General features: G+C 39.6%; 1 protein-coding gene across 10 annotated transcripts in view; it reads left to right on the top strand.

Annotated features, from left to right (window-relative positions):
• The first annotated feature begins 1,465 nt into the window (after positions 1–1,465).
• Positions 1,466–18,791, top strand: part of LOC127811612 (protein GFS12) — a 29,181-nt gene continuing 11,855 nt past the window's right edge. For 4 of the 10 annotated variants that reach the window (XR_008025748.1, XR_008025749.1, XR_008025747.1 and 1 more), the window contains exons 1-11: positions 1,466–1,754; positions 1,830–1,915; positions 2,010–4,097; positions 4,266–4,593; positions 4,677–4,892; positions 8,908–8,980; positions 9,074–9,279; positions 9,378–9,440; positions 11,043–11,248; positions 11,369–11,480; positions 11,600–12,121. Coding sequence is in view for 1 of the 10 variants with exons in the window: in XM_052351623.1 (XP_052207583.1) it covers positions 1,629–1,754; positions 1,830–1,915; positions 2,010–4,097; positions 4,266–4,593; positions 4,677–4,892; positions 8,908–8,980; positions 9,074–9,279; positions 9,378–9,440; positions 11,043–11,248; positions 11,369–11,480; positions 11,600–12,121 (4,026 nt within the window). In the remaining 9 variants the exon portion in view is untranslated. Of the gene's footprint in view, positions 1,755–1,829; positions 1,916–2,009; positions 4,098–4,265; positions 4,594–4,676; positions 4,893–8,907; positions 8,981–9,073; positions 9,280–9,377; positions 9,441–11,042; positions 11,249–11,368; positions 11,481–11,599; positions 12,122–18,791 lie in introns of those variants that run through there. The other 6 variants (XR_008025744.1, XR_008025745.1, XR_008025743.1 and 3 more) reach the window with 3 other exon arrangements.

The following is an 18,791-nucleotide window of genomic DNA, read 5'->3' as shown; positions in this document are numbered from 1 at the left end:
GTCGTTGTAGGATTGTGAGCGTAGGCTTGTTGAAATTAAATCTCGCCTTCCCTCTTTCGTTATGAGAACAGGGTTGCATTGCATTGCATCTTAGGGAATGATCCAGGTTGGATTGGTATTTCCCACGTCCATATTGTCACTATCCAATCTTGGGTATAGGTTTTAATCACCTTCAACTAATGCTTTAGGGTGAGAAACCCGTAATACTTTACCTGTCTGGACGAATATTTTGCCTCTAAATATACCATCTCTGGAAGCAGTCACAGAACACCAAGGAAACCAAGCTCGCATTGCATGTACTCATCACCACTATTCTAAATTATGCCATTCTTTGGGGCTATGCATTGTGGACAAAACTTGTATGCATTTGGAGTTCAATTGGAGGAAGAAGAAACAGGACAATATCTGCACTTTGCCTGGAAATGAACAATCTCCCATTTACTAGCATTTGAGGGGCATTCACTCAATTGAAACAAGAGAGGAGATTGCAGGGTTTTATAAGGGTGTGAAGCTGCCAAGCTAGATAAAACAAAATAGGCCGATGCATAGCCCCAAAGAATGGACCATTTAAATTTTACCACCAAGTCTTCTATTTTATGTATTCTCTTTGCATGACCCATCTACCATCTATTGACGTTCTCCATGTAGGGTTGAATGCTATTATGTTAAATCCACATTAATTTTGATTAGTTCGGTCTGTGTTGGGTTTTCTTTGACATTAATATTTCAATTTTTAATTGAATTGACCAAAATGTATCATTATTTTATAAAAATATTACTAAATTTTAGGTTATCTACAAGATTGCTTCTAATAAAACTTAAAGTTAACATTTATCACAATGATTACACTTACTAAAATGTCTTGAGTTTTTACTAAATTTTCCCAACTTGGTTATTTGAACTAAATTTCAACTGTTTTGAAGTAGCAACTGGACCGATGGTGTTCTACCAAACCAATAGGGTGTGGGATTTCATGTAATTTCACATTAAAGATGTGTAGAGACTTCAATTCTTTTGAGAAAATGATAGTATTTAGAAGATGTTATGGTTTATTTTCTTAAACTCAATTTTAATCTAACTAAAAGGATTGTTTTGGGAAAAAGAAATTATAAGAATCCAAAAATTAAGGTGTTAAAATTAAATTAAAAATAAATTTTCAGCTTTATATTATTAATTAGAAAATATTATTTGTTATATTTTCTAAATTTTATAAAAATAAATGTTAAAATTAAAAAAAAAATATTTTCTGAAATTGAACTGAACCTAACATTTTAAATCTTATGATTTATTTTTCTGAATTCATATTAATCTAACTAAGGGGATTTTTTTGGAGAAAAAAAAAAAAAAAAAGCTATAAGAATGAATCCAGAAATCAAGATGATAAAATTAGATTAGAAGTACGTATAAAAGAATTTGTCCAAAGATACTGGTAGTTCATAATACGACGCCGTCACGACACGGGCGAGATCTTGTTCGAACCAGAACCTTCACTTGATACTCTGGCCTGGCCTGGCCTGCGTACTGGAGCAAAGCAGAGTTCCATGGAGTTCACCATCGAAGCCTTGAATCGCCGTTGAAAAAATGGAGGGAAATTGAAGTTCAACTCTTCATTGCAACGCCTCTCCCAAATGGAAAATCAATTCTGCTTCGACTGCCTCCGGAGCCGAATCGCCGCCGATTTCTCAGACAAACTCGTCTTCTCCTACGGCATCTCTGATTCGGCCTTCGCTCTCTCCTCTTCTGCCGTCGTTCAGGTACTCCTTCTAATCCGTCCGCATAATTGGTGCTTCCTTCAATTCGGTTTCTGATTCCGAGGTTTTTTGGTTTAGACGCCAATTCCTGGTGCCGAGGCTTCACCTCAGTTTGTGCTGGTGTATCTGCCGAGTTCCCTGGACCAGTGCTTGATAAAGTACATGTACGATATTGTTCCTGATGATCCATACGATATTCTGGCCATTTTGATTCGATATGTATGTGATATTCGATTCTGAATTCTCTGATTCTTCTAGCAGTGACGAGTACTGCCAGGACGATCCTCAACGTGATAGTGATGAGACGCCTGTGTCTGTCACTAATCAAGATCGAGAAGACGGTTTGTCGAGTGATGGCCGACGAACATCGCTAGCTTGGTTTGGATGCAAGAGTTTGAACTGTAACTTCTCCGGTAAGTTTTCTTGTTCCAGAACAATCACGTCTTTGGCTCCAATTGCTCGTATTGGCGTTTCATCCTACTCTGCATTTGAGGAGATTGCTTCGAATTATTTATCCGGATTTGGCGAAGACCACATTCTGAGCTCTCTTAGTCTTCTGATTGAAGGGAAATCAACTACACGAGATGCCATAAATTTTCTTAGCTTGATAGGGGTACCTTCGTTTGATGATAATAGACTTCCTGGTTGTTTAAGGCACCCGAACATAGTTCCTATCCTTGGGATGATGAAAGTATCAAATTACATCAATTTAGTCCTTCCAAAGACTCCTTATACCTTGGAGAGCATTCTACATTATAGCCCTGGAGCCCTAAAATCTGAATGGCATATAAAATTTTTAGTATACCAGTTGCTCTCTGCCTTGGCTCACATGCATGGTCTGGGGGTTGCACATGGTAATATATGCCCCTCGAATGTAATGTTGACTGATTGTTGCTGGTCTTGGTTGCGGATTGATGATAAACCTTACTTGAGTTCAAAAAATAAAGAAGGCTCTCTTTCTCCTTCTTGGGGTATTGGTTGCTGTGTTGAGGGCTGCCCTTACAGAGGAGTTTATGCTGATTTGAAGCTTTCCCAGTCAATAGATTGGCATTCAGCCTTTATTTGGTGGTGGAGGGGTGAGTTGAGTAATTTTGAGTATCTGCTTGTGTTAAACAGGTTAGCAGGGAGGAGGTGGGGGGATCACACATTTCACCCAGTGCTGCCATGGGTTGTAGATTTTACTGTGAAACCGGATGAGACTAAGGACATAGGTTGGCGAGATTTGAGCAAGAGCAAATGGCGGTTGGCAAAAGGTGATGAACAGTTGGACTTCACATATTCAACATCCGAAGTTCCTCATCATGTCTCAGATGAATGCCTCTCTGAGCTGGCTGTCTGTAGTTATAAAGCAAGGAGGTTACCTTTGAGTGTCTTGCGAATGGCTGTTCGAGCAGTTTATGAACCAAATGAATATCCATCCAGTATGCAAAGACTTTACCAGTGGACTCCTGATGAGTGCATCCCTGAATTTTATTTTGATCCCCAAATATTTTATTCTTTACACTCTGGTATGTCTGATTTGGCAGTTCCTTCTTGGGCGGGTATGCCGGAGCAGTTCATTAAACTGCATCGAGATGCTTTAGAAAGTAATCGGGTCTCACGTGAAATTCATCATTGGATTGACATCACCTTTGGATACAAAATGTCAGGTGAGGCAGCTATTCTTGCCAAGAATGTTATGCTGCCTGCATCAGAGCCCACAATGCCCAGGTCGGCAGGACGGCGCCAGCTTTTCACCCAACCACATCCTGCTCGCCTTGTTGCCAGGAAAGTTCATAATAGGGCAGCTGAATTAAGTAGGCAGCAAAACCAAGCAAACCAATATGAGGGGATCAAATCTCTCCTTCTGGGAACTGCTCACTTACAAGAACTGGAAGAATCAGCCAAATTTTGTGAACATGCTCGGCATTTGAGTCCGATCTACTGCTACCATCCAAGTGATCTTCTGGAAAATGACTTTTCCACCAAACAGCCTCTTTGTGAGAACCTGGAGAAAAAAACATCTGGAACTCCTAATCACATCAGCAACCATGAAGTGCAATCAATTATTGACTTACATTATCTTCTTGATAATATTGAGGTAGATGATGGCAGTTACTTGGGATATCAAGAGTTACTGCTCTGGAGGCAGAGATCATCTTGCTCTAAGGTTCTTTCTGGAAACATTGGGAGGGACATATTTTCTGTTGGGTGCATTTTAGCAGAACTCTATTTGGGAAGACCACTTTTTGATCCAACCTCATTAGCAACATACTTGAAAGGCGGTGTCTTACCTAGTGTGTTGCAAGAACTTCCTCCTCACACCAAAGTTCTTGTTGGAGCATGCATCGAGAAGGACTCAAGTAGGTACTGTCTCTAAATACTCTTTTCCCTGCTAGAAGTGGTTGAAGCTTTTTGTTAAACATGGGCAATTGATCTTGAGTCCTTCCTAACTTTTCTGACTGGAAAATCCAGAGGGCTTAGTGCTCTTCCCCATTTCTCAAAACTAATTGTTCTTTCTTCTCAACTAATTAGGAGGCCTTCTGCCAAGTGTCTTTTGGAATCTCCATACTTTTCAGCAACAATCAGGTCATCCTACTTGTTTCTTGCCCCCCTTCAACTTTTAGTAAAAAGTGAATTATGTCTCTGCTACGCTGCAAATTTTGCAAAGCAGGGAGCTTTCAAAGCAATGGGACCATTTGCAGCTGAAATGTGTGCGCCATATTGCTTACTGCTCGTAGTAAACCCTCTATCAGATACTGAAGCTGAGTGGGCGTATATACTACTGAAAGAATTCTTAAAATGTCTGAAGCCTAAAGCAGTAAAGGCTCTCATCTTGCCTGCAATCCAGAAGATTCTACAGGCTAGTTATGAACATATTCTTAACTGTTGCTTTATGCTTGGGCCTCTGTTTTGTTTTCTTACCAGGCTAGTTGTTCCTTTCAGGCTACAGGTTATTCACATTTGAAGGTTTCTCTTCTTCAAGATTCATTTGTGCGTGAAATATGGAAACAGATCGGTAAACAAGCATATCTGGAGACAATGCATCCTCTGGTTATTCTAAACTTATTTGTTGCTCCTCAGAAGAGTTCTGCTGCTGCTGCTGCTGTTCTGCTGATTGGCTCTAGTGAAGAGCTTGGTGTACCAGTTACAGTTCATCAGGTTGAACCAATTATGCTGCTCTCAGTTTTGTGATTCAATAGATGGAGTTTAAGAATATAAGGTGAACAAACTAAGGGATAGAAGATTTACTCGAGTAAATAGGAGGATTATCTGAAGTACTTGGAGAGTGTAATCGAGTAGAAGAAAAACTTACTCAATTAATTGTAAAATGTTTTTTCTTATCTTGCATTGGACTCAAGATGGGTATATATACACAAGATCTCCTAAAAAATATCTCCTAGAATACAGGGATAAATACAGGAAAAACAAATTCAAACTAGACTTGAATGATACAGATAAACAGAGAAATTTTTTAACTTGCTGGACTGATCTTTTCCTATTCTTCTGGAACTGCTTCATCTCTTATCTATTATCTGCACTACTTTATCTCTTTTACCTCTTATCAATTTAGTTTGTAAATTACTTATGCCCAACAACTTTATCTCTTGATTTCCGGCTATGATAAGAGACAACATGAACCTATTTTCTTTAATTTCTCCAACCCTCCCCATCAAACTGGTGAATAGATATCTATCATTCCCAGTTTGCTTCTAATTGATTGAAATCCTTGTCTTGACATAGCCTTTGTAAAGATATTTGCTTCCTGAGACTTAGTAGGAATATAGGAAAGACTAATACCCCCATTTTTTATTTCCTGCTTGATAAAATGCCGGTCAATCCTTACATGTTTCATTCGGTCACGTTGCACCGGATTATTCACAATACTAATTTCTGACTTGTTGTCACTGTATAGCCTAATTGTAGTAGATACAGATATTTTTAGGTCCTTCATTAGTTTCTCAAGCCAAATTACCTCACATCCTTGATTGGTCACATAGATCTAGGTAGGGATAGTGATTGCTTAAGTTATTTCAGTCCTAATTTCAATTTGCAGATGAGGAGTAGGATGAGAAGTAGGAATTGATGTAGGAGGAGAAATAGCAAGATCCCAATATTGCTCTGTATTGGATATATCCCCCTGTAGAGAGATATTGGGATAAATGGGTTGATGTTCAAGAAATGAAACATCACAAGAAACAAGGAATTTTCAGGTGTAAGTACAATACCACTTGTATTCGTGTTGGGTAGGAGAATAGCCAACAAACACACATTTAAGAGCTTTAGATTCAAGTTTGGAATGAGAAAGATGATGATTATGAACAAAAGCAGTACACCCAAAGACTTTTGGGGGAAGAGAATTAAGGATCCTAGTATGAGGATAGAAAACAAGTAAGATACTTAAGGGAGTTCGAAATGCAAGGGCCTTGGAAGGAAGCCAATTAATGAGATAGGAGGCTGTAAGTATGGCTTCCCCCTAATAGGAATGTGGAACTCAACTGGTAAACATTATAGAACAAGTAGTCTCAAGAAGATGGCGATTTTTCCTTTCTACCACCCCATTCTGTTGAGGTTTATAAGGGTAAGAACTTTGGTGAATTATTCCGTGTCCAACTAGATAATGGTTGAATTCATTTGAGAAATACTCTCGGCCATTATCTGAACAAAGAACATGGATTGAGGATTGAAAAATATTAAACACCATCTTATGAAATTTTATGAAGACAACACTAGTTTTAGATTTTTCTTTCATTAGGAACACTCAATAGACCCTTGTATGATCATCTATGAAAGTGATAAACCAATGAGTATTGATTAGGTTAGTTATTCTTGTAGGTCCCCAGATGTCACTATGAACCAAATAGAATGGTTTGGAAGGTTTATAATAATGAATAGAATGAGGTTGTCTAGTCTATTTCGCAAGAGTACACTGCTCACAATGGAAAGAAAGTTTTTCTTTATTGATGAAGAGATGAGGATACAATACTTTAAAATAGCTGAAACTAAGATGACTTGAACGTTTATGCCATAACATTATTTCGGAATTTGAAACAGTAGAAAAAGAAAATTTATTCTATAATGTAGATCCAGAGGAATTATAAGACCTTGAAATGTAGTAAAGACCATCTTTTTCCTCAGCACTATCAATCTTCTTCCTCGAAGATAGGTCCTAAAATTCACAGTGAGATGGGAAAAAAGTCACCATACAATCCATGTCTTTGGTTAGCTTACTCACAAATAATAAATTGTATTTCAAGTTTGGCACATGTAAAATAGATTTTAAGGCTAAGTGTGCCAAATAAACTGATCCTTGCCCTTTAGCTAAAGATATTGTACCATTAGCCATTGAAATTGTTATATCCCGAGCACATGTCTCATAGGTTGATAAGGCATTAATTAAACTTGTCATATGGTTTGAGGCACCTGTATCCACAATCCAAGAATTTGTGGTGAGTTTTTGAGAAAGTAAAGACTGTTTTGGAGTACCTTGTTTGGTAAGAGATGCTGTTGGTTTAGGAGTTTCTGTAAGATCATATGGTTTTGATAACCTTGTTTGATTTAGTACCTGCTGCAAAAGTTTCAACTGATCTGCATATAAAGTTAGATTGGTGGGCTTTCCAGTTTCTGAATCTACCACATAGGCAGATTGAGTTGACTTTCTTTGAATTTTAGGTTTCTAATTTGCTGGTTTACCATGGATTTTCCAGCAGATTTCCCTTATATGATATGGCTTGTTACAGTGGTCACACCACTGTTTGTCTTTTTCGACGTGGTGAGGTAGAAGCTTTCTTCTTCAAGGTAGCAAGAGTTGAATTTTGAGGGCTGACATCATTGTTAGAAAATATAGAAAGATTCAGCATTACCTTTTTCCGACTCTCCTCTCGTCTTACTTTTGCAAATACCTCTCATATTGATGGAAATGGTTTGGCTCCAAGCAATCTACCTCGAGCTTCATTTAATTCAATGTTGAGTCCATGGAGGAAGTCAAACACTCATTCCTTTTCCAACATCTTGTTGTATTTTACACTCCATCCTCAGGGCATTCCCAACTAATCTCATAGAATAGATCCATCTGTGCCACAACGCAATCAAAATATTGTAATACTCAGTGACTGAGAGATTACCTTGTCTTGTTATCCGAATTGCATATTGAATCTCAAAACACTGGGCAGTGTTCTCCATGTCATAGTAGATTTCCTGCACTACTTCCCAAATCTCTTTAGTTGTTTTGTAGAAGAGATATGTCCTCTCGATCTTTGGCTCCATCGAGTTGATTAACCAAGCTATGACAATAGAATTCTCAACATCTCAAACACTATAGGTTGTTGCTTCAATGTCAAGCATAGGTGTTGCTCTCATAAGATATCCAACTTTCCCTTTACCCTTGATGACTAACAAAACTGATTGAGACCATTCTCTAAAGTTGGTTCCATTTTAGTTTGTGTTGAGTAATTCGAAGAGAATGGTTGTCAAAGGATATTAGAACAGCAGGTACCTGTGTAGCTCTAACTGGAATGGAGCCAGTGGTAGATGTTTCACTAGCTGTTTGATTTCTAGCCCTTACTTGCCACTTAGGACTCTATAGCTTGTTGGGTGAAGAAAAAGGGTTCAACCACAAGAGCTGGTGGCTCTGATACCATGAACAAATTGAGGGATAGAAGATTTTCTCGAGTAAATAGGAGGATTATCTCGAGTACCATGGAGAGTGTAATCAAGTAGAAGAAAAACTTAGTCAATTAATTGTAGAATATTTCTTTTTATGTTGCATTGGACACAAGATATGGGGTATATATACACAAGATCTCCTAAAAAATATCTCCTAAAATACAGGAATAAATACAGGAAAAACAAATTCAAACTAGACTTGAATGATACAGATAAACAGAGAAATTTTTGAACTTGCTGGACTGATCTTTTCCTATTCTTCTGGAACTGCTTCATCTCTTATCTCTTATCTGCACTGCTTTATCTCTTTTACCTCTTATCACTTTAGTTTGTAAATTGCTTCTGCCCAACAACCTTATCTCTTGATTTCCGGCCATGATAGAGACAACTTGAACCTATTTTCTTTAACTTCTCCAACATAAGGCTCTAAAGAGAATATAATTTTCTGGTTTCATTTTTGAAATTCTCTTCCTTTTCTTCTAGAATGCTAATTTTTTTCTTGCTTTGCCAGACAATTTTACCCCTGATTCACTGTTATGGTAAAGGGCTCTGCGCCGATGGAATTGATGTCCTGGTTAGAATTGGTACTCTTAATTTATGGGGTTGTTGGACTGATTAACTTTCCTGAAATCTTACCTCTAGCTTGCTAAGCTAACATTCTACCTCAACTTTTTCAGGTGGTCTTCTAGGGGAGGATTTTGTTGTTAGACAGATCCTGCCATTGCTAAGAAATGTAGTTCACTCTTGCATTGATGCTTCATATATGCATAAGCCTGAGCCTATGCAGAGCTGGAGTTCTTTAGCCCTTATTGATTGTCTGATGACGTTAGATGGTCTTGTTGCAGTCTTGCCAAAGGAGGTGGTTATAAAGGAGTTGATAGAGGTATTAAATTTAATTATCATTTTTACTTTGGTTTGATCTGTCCATGAACGGGACATTTGAAATCAGAAGTCTGTTTAATATTCTCTACACTTGTGCAGGATGGAAATTGCCTGCATGTCAAGATTCTCATGCAGACCAATTTGGATGTTGCGGCACTTCAGGTGTTTAAGATTTCTTCTTTGGTCTCTACAGGATATACTATTAAGTGCTGAATTTTTTAAATATCTTGACATTAATTTGCATACATTGGAAGAACCTATATAGCAGAGCCCACATGGAGTGATTAAGGCTTGGTGATATTGTTGTGTTGTACTGAAAGAACCTATTTAGCAAATTAAGACACGTGAATTCAACTTGTTCATACATGCTAATGCACTATTATAACTATTTTATTATTTTCTACTTTCTTTACTGGCCCATACCAGTAGATTGGGTCCATTTCCCAGTAGGAACCTCTCTGCTGGTTTGTGCATCTGCTCCCCATACAGGTAGCAGAAGCTTGATTCCTGAGTAAAACCTGGTGCTGCAGCTTTGGGGCTGTCATTTTTTGGCTGCAGTAATCTGTTGGGATGGGTCCCAGCTGTGAAGGGCCTGCTTTTGCAGGTGTTCCTCTATGGGAATAAGAATCAGATTGAGCCCAATTTGCAAGCAATCATAAGATTTTTAAAAAGGGTGAAGTTGAATCTTTGTCTGCTTATATCCTTATCATGCATCTTCATGACATACATCAGATAAATCTTAAACTTTTTTATGACTTCAAGAAGCAATATCCTCACTTTTTTAAGTGTGAGGTTTTCATGACAAGCAGAAAAGAAAAAAGGAGATGAAGAAGAACTGAATAATGTAGATTTTGAAAAGATTTTAAAGGGAATAGCTGACTTTAAATGGAAAATTCAAATTTACAATGCAAGAAACTGGGGAATTGAGAAGTCATGGATCTTCAACTTTAAGCTGAAAACCAACAATTAAATTGCTGAGGCCCCTTTTTAAATGTAAAGAACGAGCATTTTGTTTGCAAATGGGTATTTTTTTTTTTTCAAATAAATGCCATGACCAGGAAGAGATAACAACCAAAAAGGACCCCCCCTAAAGAAGGAACGAAGGAAGAACTTTTGCTGCAGAACAGAGAAATGGAGTACTTGACTGAAGGCTGATTGAGGCCTGATATTGATATGTCTTGAGAATTCACTGGTAGCTGTCATTGTTTGAGGCTCCATTTGAGTTACCATTTAAATGTTATTAAGTAAGATAGAAACTGCTATATCCACGGTAAAAAGGTTATAATAGCAACCACCATTTCTCATTGGTGGCCCACAGAAGAGAGAGCAACTGCAGAGACAGCTTTTATTGTTGTGGATGAGTTCCTCCCAGTAAAAATTTTAGAATTTCTTTCATATTTGGGAGCTGCAAATACGTTTTGTGCCTCTTTCACGAGGGCACACACATTATATCTGTTCTCTGCATGGTTGAATAGCCGAGCAGCTATTTTCTTTGATGCATCCTTGGTTCTCTTGCAGCACTTTTTTGAATCTTTGCCTTGCATTGCATTCTCCAGTGCCCTGAAGATTGCTATATTCCTAATTCCTTATTTAATTGTTTCTCTGTTTCACTCATTTAGTTTTTCTCAACTCTCTGAGATGATGAGAATAAAGTTCAGTAATTGTGCCATAATGTTCATACTTGTCTTTTCCTTTCAGACATTGTATGTGCTGGTTAATAAGTTTTCAAGATTTTAGTATGGCAATAATCCATGTGTTTTCCAGGTTGCTGCTACAAGTCTCATTGCAATTTGTGAGCAGATTGGCCTGGATTTGACGGCATTGCATGTCCTGCCAAAGCTCAAAGAACTATTCTATGAGCTTGCTTTTTCTCAGGAAACCACTATTGCCTCTGGTTCTTTCAGCAGAAGCTCAAAAGTTGCCAAACAGAAAGTTGAGGGGGGTCAAATTGAAAGCCGTATGGACCTTGTGTGAGTGCCATTTCTTTTTATGTCTCCTGCTTGACAATTCCATTTGAATGGAGTTCATTTACATAGCCATGCCTCCCTGTTATGCTAGCATGTAATGAAGTAATGGGGACGACTTTACAGGTTGCTTCTATATCCTCCTTTTGCTTCTCTCCTTGGCATAGAGAAACTTCGCCAATGTTGTTCCACATGGTTGCTTCTTGAACAATTCCTTCTGCGATGCCACAACTGGAAGGTATGCTTGTATCATGCTTCCAAGGCTAGTACCCTTTTGTTGATACAGTAATTTAGACATTATGCTCAAGCACATTTATGCCTTGTTTGACTTCATATGTCTGAACCTCTGACATTCAGTGGGAGTACACTGGGGAATCCACTCGAAGTGTTCCTGACAATATTAATGCTAAAAGGCCTGGTTTTAACAAGAGATCAACATCTGAATATAGTCCTGCTAAACTGTTGCTCAATGGTGTTGGTTGGTCAATACCACAATCACAAGGAAACAAAAGTGGCAAAAACTTGATCCCTCATAAGCATGCAAATGATCTTCATCAGAATTCAGGTGAGAGGCCTCTTGGAACCTCCACTTTTGAACAGCATGATCCTTGGTATTGGTTCCCTAGTCCAGCAGCTAGCTGGGATGGGCCTGACTTTTTAGGTCGGGCTGGGAGCATGAAAGATGAACTTCCATGGAAGATCAGAGCATCTATAATACACTCTATCCGTGGACATCATGGAACAATAAGGTCTTTAGCAGTTTGCCAAGATGAGTGTACAGTTTTTACAGCAGGAGTTGGTCCAGGATTCAGGGGAACTGTTCAGAAGTGGGACTTGTCAAGAATTGATTGTATATCTGGCTATTATGGTCATGAGGAGGTCTGTCTTCTATCCCCTCAGTCAAATTGGATCGTGTGTTTGTGTGTATTCTCTTCGATAAATAAGCCAGTACTGGATCATGTTACCATACAATTTGGTAGCAATTAAACAATTTTAAGTTATGTACGGTTTGCTTCTCATTATCTTTGTGTATCTTTTCAATAAATAATGCCTTGATGCTAAGAAAATTAGTATTGCAGAAAGCTGTAAATTAGACCTAGTTTATTTATCAAACTTATTATTCACTAGTTAGCTCCTATTCTGTATGTCTGCTTGTTGCAAAGCAATCACCTATGGAAGTGCCAATAGCTCTAGCACCTATTTTGGTCTGCTTTGGTTGTTAATTCTTGCCACTTTCAGCTCAGAAGATGTCATGATGTTAGAGTGTATAAACCTTGTGTTATGAGGCTTACAGCAGCAAAGCAGACAATCCATGTGTACCAGAGACATCCTAAAACTGAGTAGTTTATTTTAAGGACTAGATTCCTTATCTAGTAATTTGCTGTTATTTGGATATTTCCTAAAGCTAAATAAGTTAGTTTCCTGATAAGTTGGTTACCCTTATTTGGGTATTCCCTAAAACTAAATAGGACTAGTTAGTTTCCTATTTAGTTTAGTTTCCTTATTGGGTTATTTCCTAAATCGTTGTGCTAGGGTTATTAAAAATACCCTCTAGTTTGTTAAAGTTTTCAAGCAATAAGAATTATTTTCCAGCACTTGTGCAAGAGATTGTGGTGTTCTCTCTAACGAGCCCTAAGTTTCACCATAGGTAAGAAGGGGAGACGAATTGATAAGGCATCTCCTTCTTGCAAGGAAATAGCTATTGTCTTCGTTAATCGCCCTTAGACTCAATCTCTTAACAAATTGGTATCAAAACCTACCATGGGTGACAATGGGTTCCGTCAGCTCCTTGAAGCTCTCATGAAGAAGTATGAAGACAACCATGCAGTAGAGGTTGCCGAGAGGGAGAGGATGTTGGCACAGATTCAACACTTGGTACATGATGTTGAATCAATGAAGACAGAATCAACAGCTTCAGGAGGAGAGAGCCAGAGCGTCAGACCGTCACACCATGAAACTGTTAGGCCTGCCGATGGACAAGGAGGATTTATTCCTCAATATTCTAATATGCACTTTCCATCTTTTGTTGGAATGGAGGACCTGCTAGCCTGGCTGAATCGTTGTGACATTTTTTTCGACATCAGCAAACACTAGAGGAAGATAAGGTGGAATTGGCATCTTTCCACTTGATAGGGCATGCACAAGTTTGATTTATGAAGATCGAAGTGGACAATCCAACGCTCATCTGGGCAGCATTCAAAGAAGATTGTCAAACACAGTTTGGCCCTCCCATTTAGGGAGAAAGATTCGGTGAACTCACCAAGTTGCAGAGGAGTTTCGAGCAACTCCTTGCAAGGACTGAAAAGATGACTGTCACATTCCTAGGGGTAGAATAGTCCTTATAATTTTGCAAGTTGTTAGGGGTGTACCAAGACAGTTATCAACTAGGCATCTCCTGGAGTACATTCCAGAAGAGACAGTTGGAGGCTATATATGTATTGAGGCATTAGCTCAAATCATGGAATGAAAGAATATGATTTTCTCTTTCTCATTCTATTTCTCTCTCTTTCTCTCTCTCCCCCCCTCCCCCCCTCGAATTCTCTCAAAATTCTTCTTTCAATTTCCAAAACCATTCTTGTCAAGTCTAAGGTGCTGACAATTAGTATCAGAGCCAAGTGATCATCGGCCTAAGGAGGTCCTTCCAGCAAACCACCGATTCCAAGCTATTAGAGCTGGGCGCTACCATGATTGGAGCTATTGGTTGATCAAGTCTGTCATGATTAAACGAGTGGAGGAGGGTAGAGCAAGAGAGACAGTGATTCGACACCTTAGCTGAGTGGTTCCAACGAATGAGGTAGGAAACAACTATTGGTATCAGCAAGTAGGATGGTGGAAGGCACCCGAATGAAACAACTGGAGGCGAAGTTGGATGCCCTGGAGATAGGCCTCCAGCAGAACCAAGAGCAAGTAGACGAGAGGCTAGCGACGGTAGAACTAGGAATTTGCCACACTTAGGAGGAAGTTAGTCTTATTAGAGTCGATGTATCGATGATTAAGAGAAACTTGTAAGAAGATGATGCAAACCTGTACATAGTTTTTATTTTCATGTGTTTTCTCTAATTGGGTAGGTTTTGTTGGGGTTCCTAAAGATTAGTAACTTTTGGGGGGAGTTATTTGCAAAATGGGAGTTGACTTCTCTTGGAAGCTTGAAGAGATAGAAGTTGGCTTCATTTGGAAGCTTGAGGTCTAGTATAAATAAAGGGCCTTCTAGCCACTTTGGGGACTTTTTTCAACATTTTGAAGATAGAAGCCTCTAGAGGGAATTTGAGCTCCAAACTAGCTAGGGTTTTGAAGATTTCAAGGCTTAGGTTTTGAGGAGTCGACTTTGCAGCACCCACCAATCCCTCCACCGTTGCCATAGGCATAAGAGGCTAGCAAGATGTTGCTACTACTTGGTTGTTCTAGGACTGAAGAGGCGTGATCTCAATTATTTAAGTGTGTTATTTGTTGTCCATTGTTTCAACTCTACATCCTTGTGTTTGTGCTATTTTTGTTGTCCTTATTTGCATCAAAAGACTTCTCGCACCTAAGAGAAGAATTCTTAGGTTTGAGTCAGCAGCTAGGTGTTGCACTAAATATGTTCTCCAAGTAGCCTAATGCAAGTCTGCCAGTGGATTTCCCTCCACGTTCCACGGCAACACCCATCATCATAGGATCGAGGAGTAGACCGAAGGCAAAAGAACGGATGGAGTATGCCACAGAAACCTCTCTCTGGGGATCCTTAGTGAACTAGACTAACCCCTCGATGCCGAGGCTAGAAATTTAAGTGTTTGAGGGGGATAAATCCAGGTGGTGGATCCGACGTTGTGAACGTTTCTTTTACCACTATAGAATAGCAGAGGGGAGCAAGGTCAACATGGCGGCCGCATATTTGAACGATGTGGTCGATGCATGGTTTCAAGGGTGGAGTGGGCAGAGAATGGAGTGGAGATGGCCTGAATTCATAGAGGAATTATGTGCTCGCTTTGGGGAATGGAATCTAACATATGTGGTGGAAGAATTCAACAAGTTGAAGCAGAAGGAAATAGTGGAAGAGTATCAGGTTAGATTTGAGGAGCTTAAGTCTATATTGAGTCATTCTCACCCGACCTTAGACAAGCATTATTTCGTGTCTTGTTTCATCAATGGCTTGAGTGATGAACTAAGACCGATGGTCAAAATGCTACAACCAGCCACTGTGAGACAATCGGCCGAGAAGGCTTGCTTGCATGAATTATCCCTTGAAGCATTTGTTAGGAAGCACAAGATATCTCCAAAGGGATATGTGGGAAGTAATTAGCAGGATTAGGGGTGTGCAATTGGCTATAACCGAACCGAACCGTCCAAAATTTTCTAACCGAACCGAACCAACCAGCCTATAATAACCTAACCGAACCGACCAACCCCACTAACCGAACCCGAACTAACCGAAAACTAAAGCATGGTAATCGAACCAAACCGAACTGAAAACCAAACTAACCTAGCCTACCGAAGAGACTGAACATCTGTCATCACCGGCCACCAGGTGGCCGGCCGGTGATTCCAATGATCGGAACCGATCATTGGATTCCCCCAACCACAGCGATTCATATATCTAAAAATAAGTTTGATCAGACGGTTGAATTTTTGTAGATCTAAAAATCTATAGTTAAAAAACTCTTCACGTTTCTAGAAAAGTAGAAGTTGGAGAGCAGAAAACTTACCGAAGGGCGAGCACGGTGGTGAAATCAGAGGAGAGAGAGATGTACCCGTAGGCATTGAAGTCGGCGACTCGGCGTTGTTGTGTCGAAGGTCCAAGTCTGCGTCGACGTTAGAGCGGAAGCGTTGGAGGTGGTTGCTTCGACAGAAACAACAATCGATGTCGAAGATGATGGGAGCCGAGCAAACGGAAGGACCAAGGATCGGTTCGATCCTTCCGCCTTCTGGGTTTTCTCAATCTTCTCTCTGATCTACCGTCTACGAAGCCTCGAAGTCGAAGAGCCATTGTCTTTGCCATCGGCGACGGCGAGAGATGGTGGAAGGAGATCTGGGATGAAAATGAAATGGCGAGAGAGCGAGAGAGAGAGAGAGAAAGACGAAGAGGGAAGAAGAGACGAAGAGGGAAGGAGATCTGGGGATCTGGGGTGTCGCGCCCGCGTGAGGGAGGGGGGTTCACGGTTCGGTTCGATTTTTGAACCGAACCGACGAATCGAATTTTTGCTAAATGAGTAATCAAAACCGAACCGATCAGTTCGGTTCGGTTAAATCGGTTTACCCGATTTTTTGCACACCCTTAAGCAGAATCGTGCAAGGGGAAATCTCAAGAGTAACGGCCAACAAGTAGCAGAGGGAAACTATGTACCTCGGGCAACACCCAATCATGCTCCATTGAAACCCCTCACCATGGAGCAGAAAAGACAAATGGGGTTGTGCTTTGGATGCAGAGAGAAATATGTACCAGGGCATCAAGGTAGAAAACAATTGATGTAGATGGAGGGGCAAGAGGAAGAAGAAGAAGGAAAAGAAATTGGGGAGTTAGAGTAGGCTAGAAATAGAGTTAACGAAGACAAAGGCGAGCAAATTTCCTTACATGTTCTCAAGGGTTATCCATTGAAGAAGATAATTAAGATAAGGGGGTTAGTGGGGAAGAAGAGGGTGATAGTCCTCATTAACAGTGGGAGCACACATAGCTTCCTAGATGAGGACAGGGCAAAGAATTGCAATGCACCTTGCAGGCCACCCTTCCCCTATTTGTTACCATTGCAAACGGCAGCAAAATGATCAGTATGTGCAAATGCCAAAACTTCACATGGCGGATGCAAGGACTTGAGTTCACCACTGATTTAAGGATTTTGCACTTAGGGGGCTGCTACATTCTATTGGGTGTAGACTGGATGAGAACGATAAGTCCATTGATATTTTATTTCAATACATTGGAAGTAACCTTTGAGATGGTGAGAAAGAGACTGACGTTAACAGGGTGCTTGGAGGAGGGTGAGTGTAAAATGGTATGTGGAAAAAACTTGAAAAAATTGTTTGAGCATAAGGGAGATTACCATAGCCCAGCTACACTCCTTGTATGCAGTCAAGTTGGAGGATGGGAAAGGGGATACCAAGGAAGATGCAATAGTTGAAGGGAGAGATCATTCTTGGCTTAAGCTTGATGCCACAATGCCTTCCTCAAGCAAGGTACTATCTTATGACTCTTTACTATCATTATTGGTTGAATTTGAGGATTTATTTGCTGAGCCATCTACCTTACCCCCAATCCGATTCCTTGAACACACCATCCATTTAAAACCCAATATCGAACCCATTAATGTCAAGTCATACTGGTATTCACCTTTTCAAAAGGCCAAGATTGAAAGTTTGGATAAAGACATGTTGTCTAAGTCCATAATTCAACCAAGTTAGAGCCCATTTGCCTCCCCTATCCTTCTAGTGAAAAAGAAGGATAGATCGTGGAGATTCTGTGTTGATTGTCGCTAATTAAACTCCCACACGATCAAAAACAAATTTACAATCCCTATCATAGAGGACCTTCTAGATGAATTTTTCGGGGCCACTATATTTTCAAAGCTTGACTTAAGGTCTAGATACCACAAGATTAGGATGAGCCCCATAGACATTCCTAAAATTGCTTTTAAGACCCACCAAGGCCTATATGAATTTTTGGTTTTGCCTTTTGGCCTAACTAATGCCCTTACCACTTCCCAAGCCCTAATGAACCACATCTTTGGCCCACTTGAAAAAGTTCATCCTTGTCTTTTTTTATGACATACTTATATATAGCCCAAATTTTGACTAGCATTTGAGCCATTGACGAACTGCTTTCCAAATCCTCAGATCTAATCAATTGTTTGTGAAGAGGTCTAAGTGTACTTTCACAAAGAGAAAAGTGGATACTTAGGTCACATCATCATGGGAGAAGGAGTTAGCACTGATCCAAAGAAAATTGATGCCATGGTGGAATAGCTAGCACCATAGATAGTTAAGGAGTTAAGAGGATTCCTTGGTTTGACAGGGTACTATAAAAATTTGATCAAGAATTATGGGATTATTAGCAAGCCACTTACAAAGTTACTTAAGAAGAATGGCTTTGAATGGAATCTAAGGGTAGAAGCAGCCTTTCACACCCTTAAGGAGGTCGCCATAACATAGGCTCCAATCCTAGCCTTACCCGTAGTTTTGAAAGGCGCAAGGCACAGCGAGGCACAAAGGGTCTTGGAGCTTGAGGCGGGAGGCGCACGAGGCGAGGCGCGCCTTTTAGAAAAAAAACTCAAAATCTTGTAAAATCATAAAAAACTATCAAATTATCAATAATAACACATGCATATCATTAATGATTCATTATCTTCAAATTCTAAACTAACATCATCAAAGTTGATTCATTCATCATGCAAATTCTAAACTAGAAACATCATCAAAGTTCAAACTTAAAGTCTCAAACTCAAACAAGTACCAATCATCATACAAAGTTCTAAACAAACATATAAATACTACAAGTCCACAATCAATAAAGAAGTTTTAATCAATCATCATCAAGGAGATCATCAACATCAAGGTCAATATCTTCATCATCCCCTTCAAT

The sequence above is a fragment of the Diospyros lotus genome, chromosome 10, assembly GCF_014633365.1.
Source record: "Diospyros lotus cultivar Yz01 chromosome 10, ASM1463336v1, whole genome shotgun sequence".
Classification (NCBI taxonomy): domain Eukaryota; kingdom Viridiplantae; phylum Streptophyta; class Magnoliopsida; order Ericales; family Ebenaceae; genus Diospyros; species Diospyros lotus.
This window is presented reverse-complemented; position numbering and strand designations above follow the sequence as displayed.